At 39.6% G+C, this 21,666-nt stretch overlaps 1 protein-coding gene across 1 annotated transcript in view; it reads right to left on the bottom strand.

Moving 5' to 3' along the window:
- Nucleotides 1–272: 272 nt before the first annotated feature.
- The window catches only part of LOC309551550 (gamma-aminobutyric acid receptor subunit rho-2-like), a 107,570-nt gene continuing 86,176 nt past the window's right edge, over nt 273–21,666 (bottom strand). Inside the window, exons 3-9 of the mRNA XM_082252174.1 lie at nt 20,633–20,700; nt 19,350–19,573; nt 15,994–16,076; nt 9,901–10,041; nt 8,635–8,787; nt 4,364–4,560; nt 273–763 (exon numbers count right to left, since the gene is read on the bottom strand). Of these exons, the coding sequence (XP_082108300.1) occupies nt 452–763; nt 4,364–4,560; nt 8,635–8,787; nt 9,901–10,041; nt 15,994–16,076; nt 19,350–19,573; nt 20,633–20,700 (1,178 nt within the window). The 3' untranslated portion in view covers nt 273–451. The remainder of the gene's footprint in view (nt 764–4,363; nt 4,561–8,634; nt 8,788–9,900; nt 10,042–15,993; nt 16,077–19,349; nt 19,574–20,632; nt 20,701–21,666) is intronic.

Here is a 21,666-nt window from a genome sequence, read left to right on the forward strand (position 1 = left end):
TCAGAATGCCATTTTGGCAGGAAGTTTGATGTTTGAGCCAAGATATAAGAAATCGTCTAGAGATATACAGTATATTTATAGGCCTCTTCACCTGCATCTGTTTATACCCAATGATTAAGTGTTAGTATTTGAAATTTTATTTAATTGGGGGTCCAGAAATTTGTCTCCACAGGGACCCTTTGTTGATTATGTCCAATACTGACGGCAAACGTAAAACCAGTCAAAAATTGTAATTGCAAAAATGTAAATGAAATTGCATTAGGGCATTTTTAGCTTATAGTTGTAAAGTAATATACCTGCCATTTTATTGAGGTATTTGTTCTTTTAAAGGATAACAGCAATCATAATTAGCAATTATAAAATAGCAAAGGCATTAAGTCTAGATCCCACATTCCCATTATTCACATGGTGAAAGAGTCTTAAATGTGAAGAGAGTCCTTCACAGCGATTCTTAACAGAACACAGACCAATATATCAAGTTAAAAAAGATAAACGAGGCTGGAAAGATCATCCTTGAATATGTATCAATTGCGTGGGTGTTCTGCATTAGCCGCAAGCCAACGTGGCCCTTACGTCCTTTTTTCCTGGAGGTACTAGAATTTGGACTCAAGGCCAAATGCACCACCATTTTGTCCTGCTTCTCTACGTCTTCCGTGACAATCTGATTTTTAGTGTATCCAGCCAAACTGTTGGCGTCAGGGTCCCCATACATTCCATCCAGCATCATTGTCTTTGTGTGAGACATCCCACATGTGCAGGGAAACTGAAAAGGAGACAGGGAACTCTGATTAGCTGTTATCTTACTAATGTGAGTTTATAAACAAGAAAATTATTCACACAGCTCATTGCATTTCTGCATGCAACAAATTGCTTGAAGCATATTAGGCAGCTAATTAACTTTAAATTGGAAAAAAATATTTTTTTATAATTTAAAAAAAGTGAACTTAAATTGTAACAAAGGACATAGTGACCTTAATTAGGCTTCATAATAAAATTCATATCTGTGTTTGTAGCTTTTTAATTAAACATTTTGATTGAAATATTTTCTTATGCAAAGCTTTTTTTATATATGAAACATATTGATTATGCAAGAATGTGAGGTCAATTTAGGAAATTATGTAACTGAGATGTTTACAAACATTGCTGAAAATATAGTAAAGCATCTGTAAACACACACTAATATCAAAGCGTTTATTTTAATTTTTCTATAAGTCTATGCCCCAAGCTAATCCACAGCGTAGAATTAGATAACATTAGGTTACAGATAGTTATTTTTCAGCAATGAAATTAAAGATACAACAAATGCATAAGTACAAGCTGAAAATCCACATGAAAGGCCAGCCAGTCAGTGCTTCTGTCTCACGTAGAAACCACTCTTGACCATGGCTTAGGCTGGCCATACATGTTCAATTTTCTTGTAAAATTTTCTGTTAGATTTACCAAAAACCATATAATATGAGGTCAAAACTAAACACCGCTTTCAATTGTATCAAATTAGGCAGGCCTTTGTACTACATAGTTGAAGGTAAATTTAAAGAAAATTTTACAGAAATTTGTAAGAAAATTTTATAATGTATGGCAAGCCTTAGAGGTTTAAGTAGCAGCGAGGCCATTGTTGCCAATAGGGGAGCACTACCAGTCCTACCATAGTTGATTCTGGCCCCAATGGGTGAGCAGAGGGGCCCAGGCCCGTCAGTCATGTGGTGGGCAAAGTAAGAAGCTGGGCTGTTAGAAACATTGGCAGAAGGGAGGATGGAGCAGGGTGAAGATGTGAATGGGGAGAAGAAGGGGGACTTAGATCACACTCTGTGAAATGGAAGACTGGTGAGTGCAGGACATGATTGGTGTATTTGAGACCTTCATCAAATTGCCTTATACTGACCACTGATATTCATGTGACAGGCGGAGGAAGAAGCTAAGTTGTCAGTAGAGTTGGCAGAGGAGAGAATTGAGGGACTAAGGACTGAGGAAATGCTGGGTGGGAGGAGAGGAGGAAGGATGACTGCACTGATCACATGCTAAGCAGATAGACCTGTAAGTGTAGGACATGATCAGATCTGGGATACCCTATCATTACCTGGAACTGATTACTATGAGAGGCAGATCCTGGAGGAAAAAGCAGAACAAGCTCTCCTACAGATGTAGAAGTTACAGGGATGAGACAAACCATTTACCACTGATATGAGTGCTTACAATGATCAGCTTTTATTTATGTATGTAAATCCTTTATCCCAAACTGAAGAGAACTGTTTCTGTAACTGCTTAATGTCTTAAATAGACATTGACTGAACAAACCCCGGTTCAGTTTGTGGCAGAACTTTTGAAACATCGCAAAAGTTTGGAATCGAATAACAGACCCCATTGAAGCCTATGGGACCCTAACTGGAAGAATCAAAAGTGCCCATTTTGAAGGCTTATATGCAAGTTATTGGGCATACAAACAGTATGGAGGTCTGGGAAATGCCTTGGGGGACATGTATCAATAAAAACAAAGTTTGTAAAAAAATAATTCTTAAAGGAGCAGTGATTTACTGATGCTTAAAGTGAAACCGTAAAAAGAGAAAACAATAAAAATGAAAACTTCCTATAGTGCCTGGGGGTCCCCTTAGTCTGCCTGTAAAGTGGCACATCTGTACCATGTATAGAACTTGTTGCAGCAATAATGGCATTTAAAGCCAAAAAAAAAGTTATATTTTCCCTGCAAGCATTCTTTATTTTGTAAACATACATTTAGTATGATGAGGCCACAATTTAGTGCACTCGGAATAAGATTAGAGATTTCTTGGATACATTCTGGTGTCTCTTTCACAGACTTTGGATAGAAGTAACAGGTGCGGAAAAATTGGGCTTTGGGTGTTGGTGGTGCCTTCACATCGTAACCCTATAGAGGTACTCTTGATGAAAGCAAGATTTGGCCTTGCTGTCAAAAATGTAAATGATATGCACCTGTCAAACAGGTGCGGAAAAATTGGGCTTTGTGTGTTGGTAGTACTTTCACACCGAAACCCTACAGAGGTATTTTTGATGAAACCAGGAATTGGCCTTACTGTCAAAAATTGCAATTATATGCACCTGTCAAACAGGTGCGGAAAAATTGGTCTTTGGGTATCGGTGGTGCTATCACACCTAACCCTATACAGGTACTCTTGATGAAATTTGTTGTTTACCAGTGTTCTCCCCTCACTGTAGGCTCATGTTCCTACCTTCCTCAGAAACAGGATTGGAATCAAATAATGGATGTGTATCATCAAGGAGCAAGTGAATGATGCTGCATTCAAATAACTCATAAAAAAGACTCCTCCATGCCTAATGCTGGGGCTATGACAGGAGTAGCTGTAGACAAGGTGGCAGGATATGCCACTCTGGCAGCTGCGGTGGACTGTGCACTAGTCTCTGCTTGGGTGATGGAGAATGAGGAGGATGAGGATGGTTTAGTAAGAAAGTTCACCACCTCTGCATGCTGTGGCTGAAAAGCATGGGCAACATCACTAAACAGAGGAAATGATGCCCTGCCTAAGGACGGATCACGTCCACCTTTGCCTGTGGACACAGACGCTGCTGGCCCCCTCACAGTGCCATGGGAACATCTGCCTCTCCTTGTTGGCCTCCCAGAGATGATGGGGGGGGGGGGGGTCGCTTGTTTTTTATATATATATATATATATGATGGGGGGGTCTCTTATAGTATATATATATATATATATATATATATATATATACGTGTATATATATATATATATATATATATATATGCATATATATAATATATATATATGCATATATATATATATATATATATATATATATATATATATATTATATATATGTATATATATATATATACATACATACATACTTTAACTTTTTTATAGTTTTTTATTATATTATAATTTATGATTTTGTGTTTCAAACTTTATCATACCCGAGATGTTATAAAGAAGAACGCACAGTAAAAAAAAATCATATGTAAATAGTTGGTTTGGGCTGCTCATTCTTAAGAATTACATGCAAAATAATGGTACTGCTTTCAGCACCAAAAATCCGAAAGAATCATACCGCCAGGGAGGTTAAAGTGAATCTGTATTGTGTGAAATATCTATAATGCTAGGTGCCACTGCTAATTTCCAAAGGTTTCATTTTATTTGTTGAACTTTGTAAGAATTTTGGCTATTGAGGTATGTCAAGGAAGACACCTGACAAGAATTCACTTTCAGATTTACAACAAAGGGAGTCTTTTACATCCTCTACATTTTATTAGGTCTTGCACGTTTAATGGAGTTTTCACAGAACTGTGCTGATAACAACAAAACCAACATTTTAATGGCAAAACATCTGTTAGATGATATGTCCACAAGTTTTCTTACCTTTTCTCTCATCTTTCTCTCTTTTCTCTCTTGCACTGTAGTCAAGTAATTGACAGCAGCATATTCCAACACCGATAGAAAAACAAACACAAAACTAACCCACAGGTATATATCAACAGCTTTAATGTATGACACTCGAGGCATGGATGCATTCACTCCGGTAATGATGGTTGACATGGTCAACACTGTTGTTATACCTGAGAAAAAAAGGAAACCATGATATTTTAATACAGAAATTAACTCACATATTATCATTTAACTCAATTTGCATTGGCATAATATACCCACATACTGTATTGGAAACGTGGGAAAAAAGAGAAATGTGTTTGATATGCAGTGTAAGAACCATAATGCTCAACAATTTAATTCGAAATAACGTTCAAAATGTTCAAAAACAGTGGCCAAAGCATTAAGGAAAATGCAGACAGTGTATGGAAAGCATTGATTCCAAATAAAACAGTTATGGCATGAGTTGTACTATCAGCAATCAAAATACCCTATAGGTCATGTAGCATTTTAGTAGTTTAGGTTATTTGCATTTCAGTAGTGGACCGGGATAAGGTTAATAAATTCTTTATGTAGCCAAACTGTAGCTTTGTTCTTTACAAAACCACGTCTAAAATTCTACGGTCAGCACTTGGTAATAGCCCACAATCGAAAAAAATTATCTTTACAGGCAAATAACGAGAATGTATCTGATTCTCACTGAAGTGGGTCATGTGTGCATAGAGAGCACTTGGTTTTACACTCCTTCTGGGCAACAAAGACAACATGAATCGTTGCTCACAGCACAGTAAATGATATTGTATTGATTAAGTTGTGGTTTGTAAAGACTCCATTTGAGTTGACTTGAAATGTAAAATGTAAGTGTAAGATGTAAAATGCAGGTGGATGCACCTGCATTGTAAAGACTCCATTTGAGTTGACTTGAAATGTAAAATGCAGGTGGATGCACCCAATAAGCAATGGTACCCAAACACTAATAGCAGCACAAACACAGCTAACATGTTTTGGATAGGCTTTCCGTACAAAGACACTAAAGTTCATCTTAGTGATCATTAAAATCTTATTTCTATAACAACATTTCACTGTATTACTGTGAATAGGCAATCATAACCTCCAAGTGAGTCGAAGACTCTCTGGAAGATCAGATCTACCAATGCTTTGCAGGAAACGTTTTAAATATTCTGAAGTCATAACATCCACACTATTTATTGTATGTAATCCACTAAAGCCAAGTTGCAAAAATATCCTCACATACAGAGGGGGTAGATCTGCTTCCTTAACCTGCTTTGTGCACTGTCTTTTTTTTTTCCCCAGGCGGCTACCTAGCAGCCAGCTATATACAGTGTTTAAAAGAGAAAAATAAAAATGCAAAACACATCAAAAATCACATCACAATACTTCTAGTGCGCTTCCATTGAAGTCTAACACATGAAAAGTGTGGAAAAAAATGTCCCCAACCCTTTCCAAAAAATGCATAGGCTGCAAAATGCATAAGTGTGAACTTGTATCATAGAAAACCATTGTAAATGGATTGTAGTGTGTTTCTGCAAACTTCAAAACGCACTAAAAAACGCATGGGGTGAAGCCTAGTACACACAACCGCTGGGTTGAGTGATAAAAAACTGACAGCTCAGTTTCGAGTCGCCATACTAACAATCCAATGTTAGTACAGTGATCTTCTCTGCTCTGCTATTGTGTTCTGCAGGAGGATGGCCCCCTCGCCAGAACACTCCGGTCAGTGCTCTCAGCCTTTGGCTGAGAGTGCTGATCGGGAGCCAGTCAACAGACCGTTTTCGATCATAACGCTTCGTCAGAAGCCAGCGGAACAACATTACAGAACAAGCCCAGCTGAATGCTATACATCTCTCCACACTCGCATAGAGGAGTGAGCAGAGACAGTTACTGTACTACTGGCAGTGGATGCTGGGACATAGCATTGAATTATATGAGTGTATAGTTTTATGTATTTTGATGAGTATTCTGATAAAAAGATTTTATACTACATTGGCCTTTCTGTACTTCCCTGTGGTGGATGGAGAGGAGATAAAGAATAGCCTTAGTATGTTGAAGAGACCAATGGAGTAAAGCCTGGTATACACAGGTAGTTTTTTTTTTCGTTCAAACCAGTGGGCTAAATGAAAAGAAACTGAGGAGCACGTGAGTAGTTTTCTGTACCTATTATGCAATGTTAGTACAGCGCTCTCCCCACGGAGCTATTGCATTCTGACAGGGGGGTGCCAGTCGGCTGTTGGGTTTCCAGCATGCCCAATCGACAGAAGCTGGATGTTAGGCCAGCTTCTGTCGGACAGACTGCTGTACACACTGGCCAAATGTCGGCCGGTTTATGTTGAACCAGCTAATATTGGCCAATATTTGGCCCATGTGTACCAGCCTTAAGTCCAATGGGGGATAAAAGCGCTGTCTGGCACACTTGTAAAGAAAAGGGGGTCAAAGGGTCTGGTGAGTTCTCTCAGAGTTGGAAGGTTTTGCACAGAAGGTAATAAGTACTTTATGTTGTGGCACACGTTGTTTGGAATAAATGTGTATAGGAAAAGAAGTGGGGTGATTTGTTTGCACGATGGCACTGAAGCACTGGATGAATTGGAACACGGAGCACTTTGTGTGAAGCATGGGACACTTTTGTAATAATAAAGGACACTTTATAAAATTATTACTTTATGTGGATGTATATGTTGCACTTTATATTTGTTAAAATTTGCATCTTATGAGTTTTTGGGCATTTGTAAGTATTGTAAATTGTAGCATGTAATTGTGAATTTAGAAGCGCAGTATACCATTAACTTCTAACATATTGACACTATAGGGGGCTTATTACAGTAGCTTTGTCATTAAACAATTGGATTTGTGTAGGTTTATAAGCTTTTTAGTATATACATTTTAAGATGCCCTTTTCTGGAAACTCCAGCAAGCAATATTCATACATAGTTCATATGGTTTTTGAGAGGGGCGGGTAGCTAAGTGTGCCTAAATGAACATGTATGCATTGTACAAGCACATTTCATATCATGAATTGTAAACTAGATTTGAACACTGTCTCTCATAACAAAGGGCTGCAGGGTTAAGCCTAGTACATATGGGCCGAATGTCGATTGGCATTGGCCGGTTCATTAGAAACTGGCTGACATTCGGCCCATGTGTACTTCAGCCGCTCTGACAGACAAGTTTGATTAGTTCAGCTGGCTACTGTTGAAGGGGCATGACTGAAAAAGGTCTGCCAATCGGCTCCCGAGTGACTGGAGTGTTGTGGCAGTTGGGGCCGTCTCCCCTGTCAGAACACAATAGCACAGCAGGGGAGATCGCTGTACTAACATTGAATAGTTAGTACAGCGGCTCCTCCTGAGCTGTCAGGTTTTTTTTCGTTCAGCCCTGCATTGTTGAATGAAAAAAAAAAAAAAACTAGTAGTGTGTACCAGGCTTTAGGAGCTGGCTTCTTGTCTTGTATGTTAATGATGGATAGCTCAGTGTTGTCCCCTGTCTGTGTGGAGACAGAGACACTGTGGGATTGCCTAGAATTGCTTGCAATCTGCCATGAGGCCTTCTTTTCAGAAACATCTAAAAAATAAAAACTTAAAAAAAAAAAAATAGTTTTTTAGGTATGCTTGGTGTTTTCTCAAATTTGACTGCCAATGTGGAAATACACTTTAAAGCAGACATTGAACCCTACAAGGGTTGATTTGGCTTGTTCTGCATTTCCCAGGAAATGCAGGACAGGACAGGACAGTGATATTGTGCCCAGCGTTGCAAAAGATGGTGGCAAAGCAAGTATAAATTTAACTTTTTTCTTTACAGGTATATTTTAGGTCTACTATCTGGTAGTGATTTATACTGGGGAAACCTTGACATTTTCCTGCAAGGCCCACTTTGTTTTTACATTTTAATCAGTGTGCACATTTAAATTCACAAGTATTTGTGAAAGTAAATGTGTATAAGTTCTGTTAAGTTCCATATCAATATCTTCATATTGTAGTGCCTATTAGAATCAGCATAGATAGAGCAGAACAGTAGCTTAGTGCTGCCATCCTCTGTTTGGGTCCTGCTCAGAACACTATCTGCATGGAGCTTGCAAGTTCTCTCTGTGCTTGCATGGGTTTCAACTGGATACTCCAGATTTCTCCTACATTCCAAAGATATGCTGCTAGGTTATTTGGCTCCTGTCTATATCCTAATATTAGGTATATATGAAAATAATTTTACTGCATTCTTTTTTCTCATCCATCTGTACATAAAAAGGATTGCTGCCTTACCAAGGGAAACTCTGGCAGGAACGGCTCTGCGATCTATCCAGAATGAGACCCAGGACAGCATGACCATGAGAGTTGCCGGGAAATATGTTTGCAGTAGGAAGAAAAAAATGTGACGTCGTAGTGTGAAATTAATATACAGACGGTTGTACCATCCTAGAAGACAGAGCATTTATATTTTTATTAAAAAAAAGAACAGAAGATATGATTTAATTAGTTAGATGTGTTACAACTAGAGTATAGGAGCCACATATACTAAATCTATAGGCATCACACATTGAAAATGTAACAACCACAAAATAGTTCATAATGTTGAAATTTATAGTTGTAGCTGCATTTTTAAAATAATTTACAAATAAATTCTGAAAATCCTTGACTGCATAAGTTTCATACAATATTTGCTGTGAACCTCTAAATCAACTGTTGTACACACAACAGTAACACATGTTGTTGAACAGAGCCTACCTGTGTGCAATTAAAGTGTCACATATACATATTCAATAGATCATGCTCATGTAGTCTTTACACAAAAAGAGTCCCAGTTGAAGTTCCCCTGATATAAAGTTTGAAGGTGCAAGGGTGGCTCTTTAATAGGACTAAAAATAGACAACACAACAGTACATATGTGGTCAGATTGCCTATTAATTTGTTTTGCTTCAACTGTGAGCAGTCTGAACATGTTCAGAACATTTCCCCTAATAACATAGAAATTGAATGCTTTTCTGTATCCAATACTTGAGTGGAATTTTCCTACATGCCAAAAAAAAAATATCCAATCACTCAGGCTATTCAAGGGTCAACAAGCCCAATAACTAAGACCCTTTCACACAGACTTTCTGACCAGGTCTATCTGTCAAGCTTTCAGATGGATCTGATCTGATCACAATTACATGCTAAAAGGTAGGTGGATGTAAATGGACTTGTGTCCCGTTATAGCCGCCAACTGCCAAGTCTGTCCAGGTCCAGAAAAAAATTAAACAAGGACTGTGTCCATTTTTCTGGACCTAAATGTGATTTATCAGAGGTAGTATGATATAAATGGACACAAGTCTATTTTCATCCAGCAGCCCATAGACCCAACACGGGTCCACCATAGTCTACTGTCAAAATGCAAACAAAAAAACTGAACAGATTATATGTCACAAAACTAACGTCATCCCATTCAGCTCAGATTCGGCAGGGGATCAACCCAGAGAGTGGCCCTGTGTGAAAGGACCATTGTCATGTTACATTTATGGCTATTTTCATTAGTTCTGTTGTTTAGGTTACCTGTGCTACTGTAGAAGGCTAGTCTAGATGTAGTATGAAATTTTTGAATCAGGAATTGAGATAGTGAGATCTTCTCATCTGTTTTTAGAGATTCATTTCCTTTCTTCCAGTAAAGCATCAGATCTTCATCAGTATATGCATCTTTAAATAAAAGAATGTTAGATAAACACCTATAATTTGTAAAACCTGGCAGGTTCACATTACATTTAAAGTGGTTGATTTTTGTTGTTCCTTGCAGAAATGGAATCATACATTAAAGTGAAGCAACAAAGGCAACAACTCAGATCAATTTAAAACTAGCAAAAAAGGGAAAGGTATACAGTGCCTTGCGAAAGTATTTGGCCCCCTTGAACTTTGCGACCTTTTTCCACATTTTAGGCTTCAAACATAAAGATATAAAACTGTAATTTTTTGTGAAGAATCAAGAAGTGGGACACAATCATGAAGTGGAACGAAATTTAGTGGATATTTCAAACTTTGTTAACAAAAAAAAAACTGAAAAATTGGGCGTGCAAAATTATTCAGCCCCTTTTACTCTCAGTGCAGCAAACTCTATCCAGAAGTTTAGTGAGGATCTCTGAATGATCCAATGTTGACCTAAATTACTAATGATGATAAATAGAATCCACCTGTGTGTGTAATCAAGTCTCTGTATAAATGCACCTGCACTGTGATAGTCTCAGAGGTCCGTTTAAAGCGCAGAGAGCATCATGAAGAACAAGGAACACACCAGGCAGGTCCGAGATACTGTTGTGGAGAAGTTTAAAGCTGGATTTGGATACAAAAATATTTCCCAAGCTTTAAATATCCCAAGGAGCACTGTGCAAGCGATAATATTGAAATGGAAGGAGTATCAGACCACTGCAAATCTACAAAGACCTGGCTGTCCCATTAAACTTTCAGCTCATACAAGGAGAAGACTGATCAGAGATGCAGCCAAGAGGCCCATGATCACTCTGGATGAACTGCAGAGATCTACAGCTGAGGTTGGAGACTCTGTCCATAGGACAACAATCAATCGTATACTGCACAAATCTGGCCTCTATGGAAGAGTGGCAAGAAGAAAGCCATTTCTTAAAGATATCCATAAAAAGTGTTGTTTAAAGTTTGCCACAAGCCACCTGGGAGACACAGCAAACATGTGGAAGAAGGTGCTCTGGTCAGAAGAAACCAAAATCGAACTTTTTGGCAACAATGCAAAACGTTATGTTTGGAGTAAAAGCAACACAGCTCATCTCCCTGAACACACCATCCCCACTGTCATACATGGTGGTGGCAGCATCATGGTTTGGACCTGCTTTTCTTCAGCAGGGACAGGGAAGATGGGTAAAATTGATGGGAAGATGGATGGAGCCAAATACAGGACCATTCTGGAAAAAAACCTGATGGAGTCTGCAAAAGACCTGAGACTAGGACGGAGATTTGTCTTCCAACAAGACAATGATCCAAAACATAAAGCAAAATCTACAATGGAATAGTTCACAAATAAACATATCCAGGTGTTAGAATGGCCAAGTCAAAGTCCAGACCTGAATCCAATCGAGAATATGTGGAAAGAACTGAAAACTGCTGTTCACAAACGCTCTCCATCCTACCTCACTGAGCTCGAGCTGTTTTGCAAGAAGGAATGGGCAAAAATTTCAGTCTCTCGATGTGCAAAACTGATAGAGACATACCCCAAGCGACTTACAGCTGTAATCGCAGCAAAAGGTGGCGCTTCAAAGTATTAACTTAAGGGGGCTGAATAATTTTGCACGCCCAATTTTTCAGTTTTTTATTTGTTAAAAAAGTTTGAAATATCCAATAAATTTCGTTCCCCTTATGATTGTGTCCCACTTGTTGTTGATTCTTCACAAAAAATTACAGTTTTATATCTTTATGTTTGAAGCCTGAAATGTGGCAAAAGGTCGCAAAGTTCAAGGGGGCCGAATACTTTCGCAAGGCACTGTATGTGGGCAGGGGAATATACAAAACACAATTCTTAGCACACTTTCAAGCTAGCCATGTCGTGGCGGTGTGGCTTCATATGTTTGCATATTGCAATTGCAGTATATGCAATTAAGACCTCTATTTTTAAAATGAGTAGCTGGAACTTTTTAGCTTTTTACAGACTAGCTATGACTTGTGCTGGGGAAAATTTCTATTCCACATTAAAGGAATCCTGTTACTAAGAAACAAAACCTTGGAAATACATCAATTTAATAAATAGATAAGTTATTGGCCCAGTTAAAGTCAAGTTATAAGCAAAATAAAGCATGACATATATAGTATGCTACAGTCTGTCACTAACAGTAACATAGCAGGTTTATCTTTCGAAGATCCTACTGTAACATAGTATATTATTTTTTTAACCTTCCAGTAAATCCATGTTACTTTTCACTTTGATTACCGGGAGCAGCAATAACCAATGAACCAATGAAGAAGCTGCTGGGATTTATGAGCCTTCATAGGCTTTCTACTGGCAAAAACAGCGGAAAACAATTTCCTTCATTAGGTAGTATCTTCCTCTGGCACAGACTAATACAGATTTGGTAAACCAGATGGACAGCTGTTATTAGGTGTCTAAGCCATTCTCACAGGTTAATAGATCTTTAACCACTTCTGGACCGGAAGATTTTCCCCCTTAATGACCAGGCCATTTTTTGTGATTCGGCACTGTGTTATTTTGCTGGACAATTGCGCAGTCATGCCATGCTGTACTTAAAAAAAATTGATGTTCTTTATTTTTCCACAAATAGAGCTTTTGTTTGGTGGTATTTGATCACCTGTGTTATTTTTATTTTTTGCGCTATAAACAAAAAAAGAGCGACAATTCTGAAAATAAAAACAATATTTTCCACTTTCTACTATATAACAATCCCCCCAAAAAAAGTAAACATCAAATTTTTTCATCATTTTAGGCCGATTTGTATTCTGCTACATATTTTTGGTAAAAAAAAATCCCAATAAGCGTATATTGGTTGGTTTGCGCAAAAGTTATTGTGACTACAAATTAGGGGAAAGATTTATGTCATTTTTATTTATTTTAATTTTTTTACTAGTAATGGCGGCAATCAGCGATTTTTAGCAGGACTGCGATATTGTGGCGGACAGATCTGACCCCTAACTGACATTTTTGACACTTTTGGGGGGACCAGTTACATTTCTACAGTAATCAGTAGTAAAAATATGCACTGTTACTGTAATAATAACACTGGCAAGGAAGGGGTTAACCCAGGGGCGATTAAAGGGTTAAATGTGAGCCTAGGGGGTGTTTTCTAGCTGTGGGGGGATGGGCTTGTAATATCAACACAGAGACCTATGCTCCTAAATAGCAGGAACACAGGGGCTCTGTTTAGATAGCAGAGAAAACTCCTCGTGAAGAGAGAACCGCCGTTCTCTCTTCACGAGGAGTGACCGCGGATGCCCAGAGGCAATCGCGGCCACCGACCCCCATGCCTCAGCTTCCCCGTTGGTGAGAGGGCGTGAGTGCGTGCACCCCCAGGATCACTGCCGTGAACCGCTGTACAGGTACGGGGATTCGTGGGAGCCTGTCGACCTGCTGCGGCGGTTGGTCAGCAAGTGGTTAAAGTGGTTCCAAAATATCAAGGTTTTTTACCTTTATGCCTTTATTAACATGAAGGTAAAAAACCTTCTCTGTGCAGTAGCCCCTTCAGGCCCCCTAATACTTACCTGAGTCCTATCTTGATCCAGTGATGTACAGGAGAGCTCTCCAAGGACTCTCCCTCCTTTTTGGTTGAGAAAGCACTGGCTCTTGCTGCTGTCAATAACAGCCAGTGAGCTAATGAGGACAGAGAGGGGGCAGGACTAAGCTGTTAATCTGTGTGTGAATGGGCACACAGAGCCGCAGCTCGGGGGCAAGCCTGCTTGGGTGTCCCTATTGCAATTTGATTGCAGAAAGCAGGGGCCAGTAGCGTCGGCATAGGACCCGAGAAGAGGGGGATCGGAGCTGTGCTGCACAGAGCAGGTAAGTGTAAGATGTTTGTTATTTTAAAATTTAAAAAAAGCCTTTAATATCACTTTAGGGCAAGTCTGGCAATTTATAATTGTGGTGCTTTAGTGATACTAATGTCTCATTTTTTTTTTTTTTTGTTAGAAATAACAAACATGTCATACTTACAAGCTCTGTGCAAAACCATTACACAGAGCAGGTAAGTATAACATGTTTGTTTTGTGATATTAAAGGCATCTCCTGGCCTATCCCTTCTGTTGAGTGTCCCCACAGCAAGCAGCTTGCTATGGGGGCACCCGAGCTGAGTTGCAGCTCCCTGTGTCCACTCAGACATGGAGCCCCGGGCCCGGCACTGCGCCACCCCCTTTCTCTCCTTATGGCTCACTAACTTTGATTGACAGCAGTGGGAGCCAATGGCACTGTGCTACTGTCTCGGTGAATGAGGAGGGGGGTCTCTCGAGCATCGGTGGATCTAGATGGGGCTCAGGTAAGTATTAGGGGGGGGGGGTGAGGGAGGCTGCTGCACACAGAAGGTTTTTTATTCTAATGCATAAAATGCATTAGGATAAAAAACCTTCTGCCTTTATAACCACTTTAAGCTGGGACCAGCAATTGATAAAACAGGACTCTTCTTCAGCTTTCTCCCCCAGCATAGGGGCCTAAGAAAGTAAGAACTGGATCTTCCAGAAGACCTGGAATACAATGACCTCTGGAATCACAGCCTCTCCAGGTAGCAAGCCTGATCCCCAAAAAGGCAATTAGATATTCCCTGGATCAAATTTACCTATAAATATTAGTATCCAGTAATATTTTGTGCATTTAGGAAAAAATCCAGGCCTTTTTAAAGCAATCTGCTGAACTGCCAGAACCAGCTCTTAAGAGAGTTTATTCTACATTTTCACAGCTCTTACTGTGAAGAAGCCTTTCCATATTTGGAGGTAAAATCTCCATTCCTCCAGATGTACAGTGTGATCCCTTGTCCTCTGTGATGACCTTAAAGTGAATAACTCTACACCAAGTTCACTATATTGGACCCCTTATGTCTTTCTACACGTTGATCGTATCCCCCCTTAATCTCCTCTTCTCACAAGAGAATAAATTCAGTTCAGCTAATTGTTCCTCTTAGCTGAGCTCCTCCATGCCTCTTATCAGTTTGGTTGCTCTTCTCTGCACTTTCTCCAGTTTCCCGATATCCTTTTTGTAAACTGGTGCCCAAAACTGAACTGCATATTCCAGATGAGGTCTTACTAATGATTTGTACAGGGGCAAAATGATCTCTCTCTTTCTCTCTCTCTGGACTCTATTCCTTTTCTAATACAAGAAAGGACTTTGCTTGCTTTGGAAATACTGTAGCAGCTTGGCATTGCATGCTATTATTAAGCTTAGGATCTACCAAAACACCCAAATCCTTCTCCACTATTGATTCCCCCAGTTGTACTCCTGCTAGTATGCCCGCAGTGATGCGTGCATATTTTTGTCCCCCAAAAGCAAAAAATTACATTTGTCAACATTAAACCTCATTTACCACATAGTCCCCTAGTTCATTGAGGTCAGCTTGTAAGTTGGAGACATCCTGTAGGGATGTTATTCCACTGCAAAGCTTGGTGTCATCTGAAAAGACTGAAATGGTTCTTTTAATCCCAGACCCTTTATCATTTATAAAGATATTAAAAAGTAAAGGTCCCAAAACTGAACTTTGGGGTACACCACTGATAAACTTACACCATTCAGAGTAAGAATCATTAACTACTACTCTCTGAATTCTATCTTTTAGCCAATTTTCTATCCATTTACAAACTAAATTCTCCAAGCCTGTAGACTTTACCTTACACTTTAGCTGTGACTGACCGTATTACTTCTGAGTCAAAGTCCTCGATCACACTTTCAGTAATTAAAACCTAGTACAAAGTCAGAATTCCTTTTCTGTATTGACAAGCCAAAGCAAAATATGGCAACCATGCAACCAAAATGTTCAGGGTAGTTGAAGGTCAGACATTAGCAGCCTAATTATTTCTCCAAGGACTGGTTTCTTTTAAGGCTTGTGTTCAATTTCAAAAAAAGAAAATGTATAACATTTTGCATGTATTTGCATATGTTGTTTATTTACTTTTTTTAAAACCTTTAAAATGGTTACTACTCACAGCTCTCGAGCTCCAAGGTACAGGTCTGGGTGTCCAGAGGAAAACGGCTAAAGTCCATGTTACACATTGCCGTCACAGTGATCCTTTGTAGTAATAAAAAGGATATTGTGTTCAGAATATGATTTGACAGAATTATCCGTAAACATATTTCTAACACTTTCTCTCATTTTGTATTGCTAATAAAATACCTATATTAAAAATATCTAAATATCTAAAAGTGTGTAGCATTTCCCTCACCCAGGAGGAGAATGGGGCTACTCGCCCCTCCATAGAGCAAAAACAGAGCTCTATAGATAGACTTTTAGAGCCATGAATGACTATATACCTTCCAAATTTGTGAGATTGAAAGTATGTAGAGATAGGCCACACCCCCTGCCATGCCCCCCTTAAAGGCGAATTATACCAAAAAAATGATTAGTTAAACCCACAAGTGCCTTTTTTACCATTTCTATTTTCTTTATATTGGCTTTTTAAATTTAAAAAGAAATTGGATGATGGTTTAGCACTGGAAAACAATGTTTGAAAGATAAATAATGCATTTTATATTCAACTATATAGATCAGACCAAAATGAGGGACAAATGAGGAGGAAAGAGGGACAGAGGGATTTTGTTCCAAATCAGGGACAGTCCCTTTGAAATCAGGGAGAGTTAGGAGCTATAATAAATTATTAAGTTACAGTTACATTCAAAACAAGACAAAATAAAAATCCCAAATAACAAAAAAATAAAAAATAAAATCACCAATAAAAGAAAGGTAAAATTATATTAAAGTCAATCCTCCTTTTTATAACAAACATATCATACATACCTGCTCTGTGCAGTGTTTTTTGCACAGTGCAGCCCCGATCCTCCTCTTTTCGGGTCCCTTGCTGGTACTCCTGGCCCCTCCCTTATGTCAAGTGCCCCCAGAGCAAGCAGCTTGCAATGGGGGCACCCAAGCAGTCTCGCTCCCGAGCTGCTGCGCTGCATGTACTTTCACACACAGAGCCATGGCTCGGCCCTGCCCCTTCTCTCTCCCAATTGACTCACTAGCTGTAACTGACAGCAGTGGGAGCCAATGGCTTCTGCTGCCGTATTAGCCAACAAGGAGGGAGAGCCCCCTCTTGTGCACATTGCTGGAGGAAGATGTGGCTCAGATAAATATTTGGGGGGGGGGGGCTGCTACACAGTAAAGGTTTTTTACCTTTGTGCATTGAATGAATGAAGGTAAAAAAGCTTCAGCCTTTACGAATATTTTATTATATACAAAACTCTGCACAGTATGTAATTTAATGGACACATTATACAATTCCTCTCTATGAGTGCTGGATGGGAGAGTATTAATCTGGACTTATGATCCTGATTTTAATGTCATTTTATATAATGCCAATACTAGGTAATTTAAGTTAAATTCAATGATTCTTTAGTGTAATACTTAAAGTTGGAGGTGTGATATTTGCATTTTTTTGTAGTTTTGTAGTGTGACATTTTCAGCTACTTGTTCAATTGCTGTTATTTATTCTGTGTGGTGTTTTATTAGGTATGCACAGTTCAAATGTACTGTATAATATCCGTTACTTCATTCATAGTCAGAAGTTGCAATAATAAAATTACCCTATTTTGTCAATTGTTCTCAGTGGGCTTAAAAACATTAAGTCAACCAACCTACTGCTATGTATTCACTGCATTGAATACACACCAATACTGAAGTACACAGCATTTTTAGCAGACCTCAGTATTAGTCCAATTCAAGTTAAAGGAGAATTCCAGCTCTTCCCCCTCAAAACAACAGGCGCATTGTGCATGTAAATGATTCACAACCCCGCTGTCATTTTATCTGTATCTTACCTTATGTAGCTGCAAAAAGCAAGTTTCTGTGCCTGTGATGTCACTCCTTCTCTTGGCTGGATTTCAAAGTTCTCTGACTTTCTATTTCCTTCCTTTACCATTCCTGATACTACATGTCCCATCATGCTTTGAGCCTCTGTAGTTTCAGGACAGGCCATGGGAGTAACTTGTAGCAATTCTAGGAGTTGATGTGGGTGGGCCGAAATGTAGATCACTCTTTAGTCTGCAAAGCAGGTGTAAATGTGTCATTCTTATCTTGCAGCATGCCAAATAATATTGGTTTACTGCAAGATTACAGAGGAAGGGCTATGGGAGGGTATTATTAAGGTGTTTTCTTCATATGTAAATGATTCAGATCACAGAGAGCAGGGCTCTGGGAGGGTGGGATTTGAGCGGTGGGACTCTCCCTGTTCACGCTGGTCGACATATTTAACTGGGCAGGGTTGAATTCTTATTATGATTCATTCAATCCTGTCCAGCAGCATCACAGCTAGCTATCAGAACAGGCTGCGTATGAAGGGGGTTCCTTTTGAATGATGCTGTGATCTGTGAGGTGGGGCTTGGGAGGTTTGAACTCTTTTTTGTAGGTGTGACTGGGTGCGATTGAATGCTAATAAGGATGTATTCCATCCCACCCATCATCAGAGCTCTGAAGGAAGTCACATCATTTTCAGACTCTGAAAGACAACAGAGGGGTGTGTTCTAGGCTAGAGATTGAGCAAGGAATGGCTGTGAGGCCCTTAGTCTACATCCAGACTATACAGAGTGTCATATGGTACAAAGCCACAACTAAAGCCAGAATATCAGGGGTTCTGCAGACAACAGAGTAACTAGGTACAGAGGTATGATCTATGCTGGGATTGATAATTCCATTCACTTCTAATGAAAAGAAAGTTGGAGCTTTAAAAGCTTTAATTGTTTTCATTTATTTTCCTAAATGCTTAACTGTACACATAGCTTTTGGAAGACCCATATGAACAGAAAGTGTACCCCCCACTGGTATCTTTGGAATTTAACAACCTCGTATTACATCTATTCACTGCCACATTCTGTCACTCAATGTCCCATAAAAATCAACCATATCCATATCCATATATACTGGCTTCCACTTTTTATCTTACATCAATTACCCAGCACTTTTCTATCTGGTAAGCATTCTGTTCACAGATTTTTCTTTGAACTTCATCGGCTACAACTGAAAGCCTTGGCTATCCCTGTACTTCCCTGAATACTGTTCTGATCTGCCCACTTGCCATGGGAGAGTCATGTACTGTTGAACAAGACTGCACAGTAATAAGCTACCATGTAAAAATTCTATAGTACAAGCATAATTTCAGAATATGTATGTGTCTGACGATTTTCACCACTGAACATACATAGGCGCTTTCCTTAGAATTTCGCACACTTAGCTAAATGCATTGGCACTGTAAGGCACATACTGTACCTCAGTATATATTTCAAATAATGGTCAGAACCTTGGATACATTCCTATAATTTCAGAAGAAAATTATAATATTAGGATAATCACCTCATACTGTATAAAACCTGTCCATCTGGATATACTCGCAGCATAATGTTATCTGTTGTTGTATCATGTATAAAAGATCTTTTTGAATGAACAAAAAAGACATCTGGCACCCATATCTTCTTTACAAGTCGACTGTCAAATGTCATACTCTTGTTGGTGCTACTCGGGAAAGACAACCGCTCATCCTTCCAGTAATGTCTCAGGTACAGTGTCATGGTGAAGTCCTGATTGGAGAAGAGGAAAACTACCTGTTAGTCATAGGTTATGATTACACATGCTAGACATGACAATGTCATTAAAAAGTGTTACTAAACCCAGGATCCTCTATTCCTTATATCTGGTCTCCCACAGTGCACAGAAAATGGGAATGCAAAAGTTTTAGTAAATATAAACTGTTAAATATATTTTCTCATCAGCAGTTAGAGCAGTCTTGTGACTTCTATCAGTGTCTGGTTAAAGCTTGTAGGAGGAGTTTTTATTCTCAAAAAAGCCAAGGAGTTTCCAGTCACAACTTAGCATACAATATGCGTTAAAAACAGGAGTTTAGTGTCACACATTTGCAAATACATGCATAAGCTGCAGGCCCTGGCAAGGCACCCTGATGTCTGCAGACCCCAACCCTACCTTTAAAGAGACCCTGCGCCTTTAGGGAGTGGTGGGCTCCCTCCAGTCACCTGCCCTCCCTCCATCCATCAGAATACATGTGCTTCCACCGTGGAGACTTTTTAAGGGTAGAGTTAGGGACTGCACACAGCAGGGTGCCTTGCTGTGGCCTGCAGCTTACTCATGTATTTGGCTGGTTGGTAAATTGTGACTGGAAATTCCTTGGCTTTTTTTGACATGGATTTGCCCTTCCAGTGCTCCTTGTTGTTAAGACCAGTTATAGGTGGGGGATGTGACCATTTTTTGTATTGGAGTTTTTATTCTCCCCTGATTGTCCTATGAGGATGCATACCCCCTGACCCTCTATCTAGACAGTGCTGATTGGCCCTGTGTTGATCACATGTACTCTCCCAAAAAAAAGAAAAACTTTCTAGCAATACATACCAAACTGAGAATGCACAGCTTGCCCCCAAGGCTTTGTACTATCAGGAGATGGATTGTGGACAGTAGAAGAAGCAGAGGATCAGAGGAGATTACCCCTTAGGTTCCACAGTGAGTATAACAAGCATGCTTTCCATCAAATACAGACCTATTTTCCTGTTGTGGGTTTGGTAACACTTTAACATAGTATAGTTTTAGGGACAGATCTTTTTCAAATGATTATAGCAATCAACATTTACCATATCCACTTCTGAAATACTATCCAGACTCTCAACTTGTACATCAACCCCAACAGGAATTGCAGGACCTATGGGAAAAAAAAATGAAAAAGAACTCCAGTTATTGTTCACTAATATATATGTGTAACATTGGATAAATAGCCCGAAGCCCTGGTTCACACCAGTGCAGCTTTGAAATCGCGTTACTTCAGCACGATTTCAAAGCTGCAAATCAGTGCAATTTGGACCTCCGATTTCACTGTGGCTTGTGACTTCATTTAACAGAAATCAATGCAAGTCACAATGAAATTGCAAAACAAAGTAGTGCAGGAACCTTTTTCAAAATCGCTGTGACTTGAGTTGCAATGATTGGAACGATTCCATTGCAGACATTAGGGTGCGATTTGTCAAGTGATTTTGAACTGTCAAATTGCATTACAAATCGCACTGGTGTGAACCAGGGCTTAAATTATTTTTTAGAGTTAAAAACAAATTATACAATATGTGTTCCAATGTGCAATCAGCAGGGTATTGGGGCTATGGGAAGGTCCCCAGTTAGGTGGAATTACCATCCACAGACCTAACTTGCTGAGGCTGCTGGGCTTTCTTTAGCTCAAAGTCAGGACTGAACAGAAAGTACAGTGGCCAAAAAGCCAATTCACTTGTAAACAGTAAGGCCCCTTTCACACGAGCTTTCCGATCCGGTCCGCCTGTCATATTTTCAGGCGGACCTGATCGGATGCTCCATGCAGCCCTATTGAGCAGTGGATGTCAGTGGAGACATCTCCGCTGACACCGGCTGCTATCCGATCCAATCCTGTCTGATCCCGTCCGTGAAATCCGGATGGATGGAAACCCTATTTTCAATCCGTCTGGAGAATCGGATCAGATAAATCAGATAAAAGCAAACAGGCGGTCCGTTCTCATCCGATCTCCCATAAAGGAGAGCGGGGCTCTGACAGGTCTGTCTCTGCACACAGAGCGGAGACAGGCCTGTCATCCACCTGCTCAGCAGGTGTGAAAGGATAAGGGGAGTTTGCATTGCCATACTGTAG

This window comes from Pelophylax lessonae (assembly GCF_965119305.1).
Source record: "Pelophylax lessonae genome assembly, chromosome: 3".
Classification (NCBI taxonomy): Eukaryota; Metazoa; Chordata; class Amphibia; order Anura; family Ranidae; genus Pelophylax; species Pelophylax lessonae.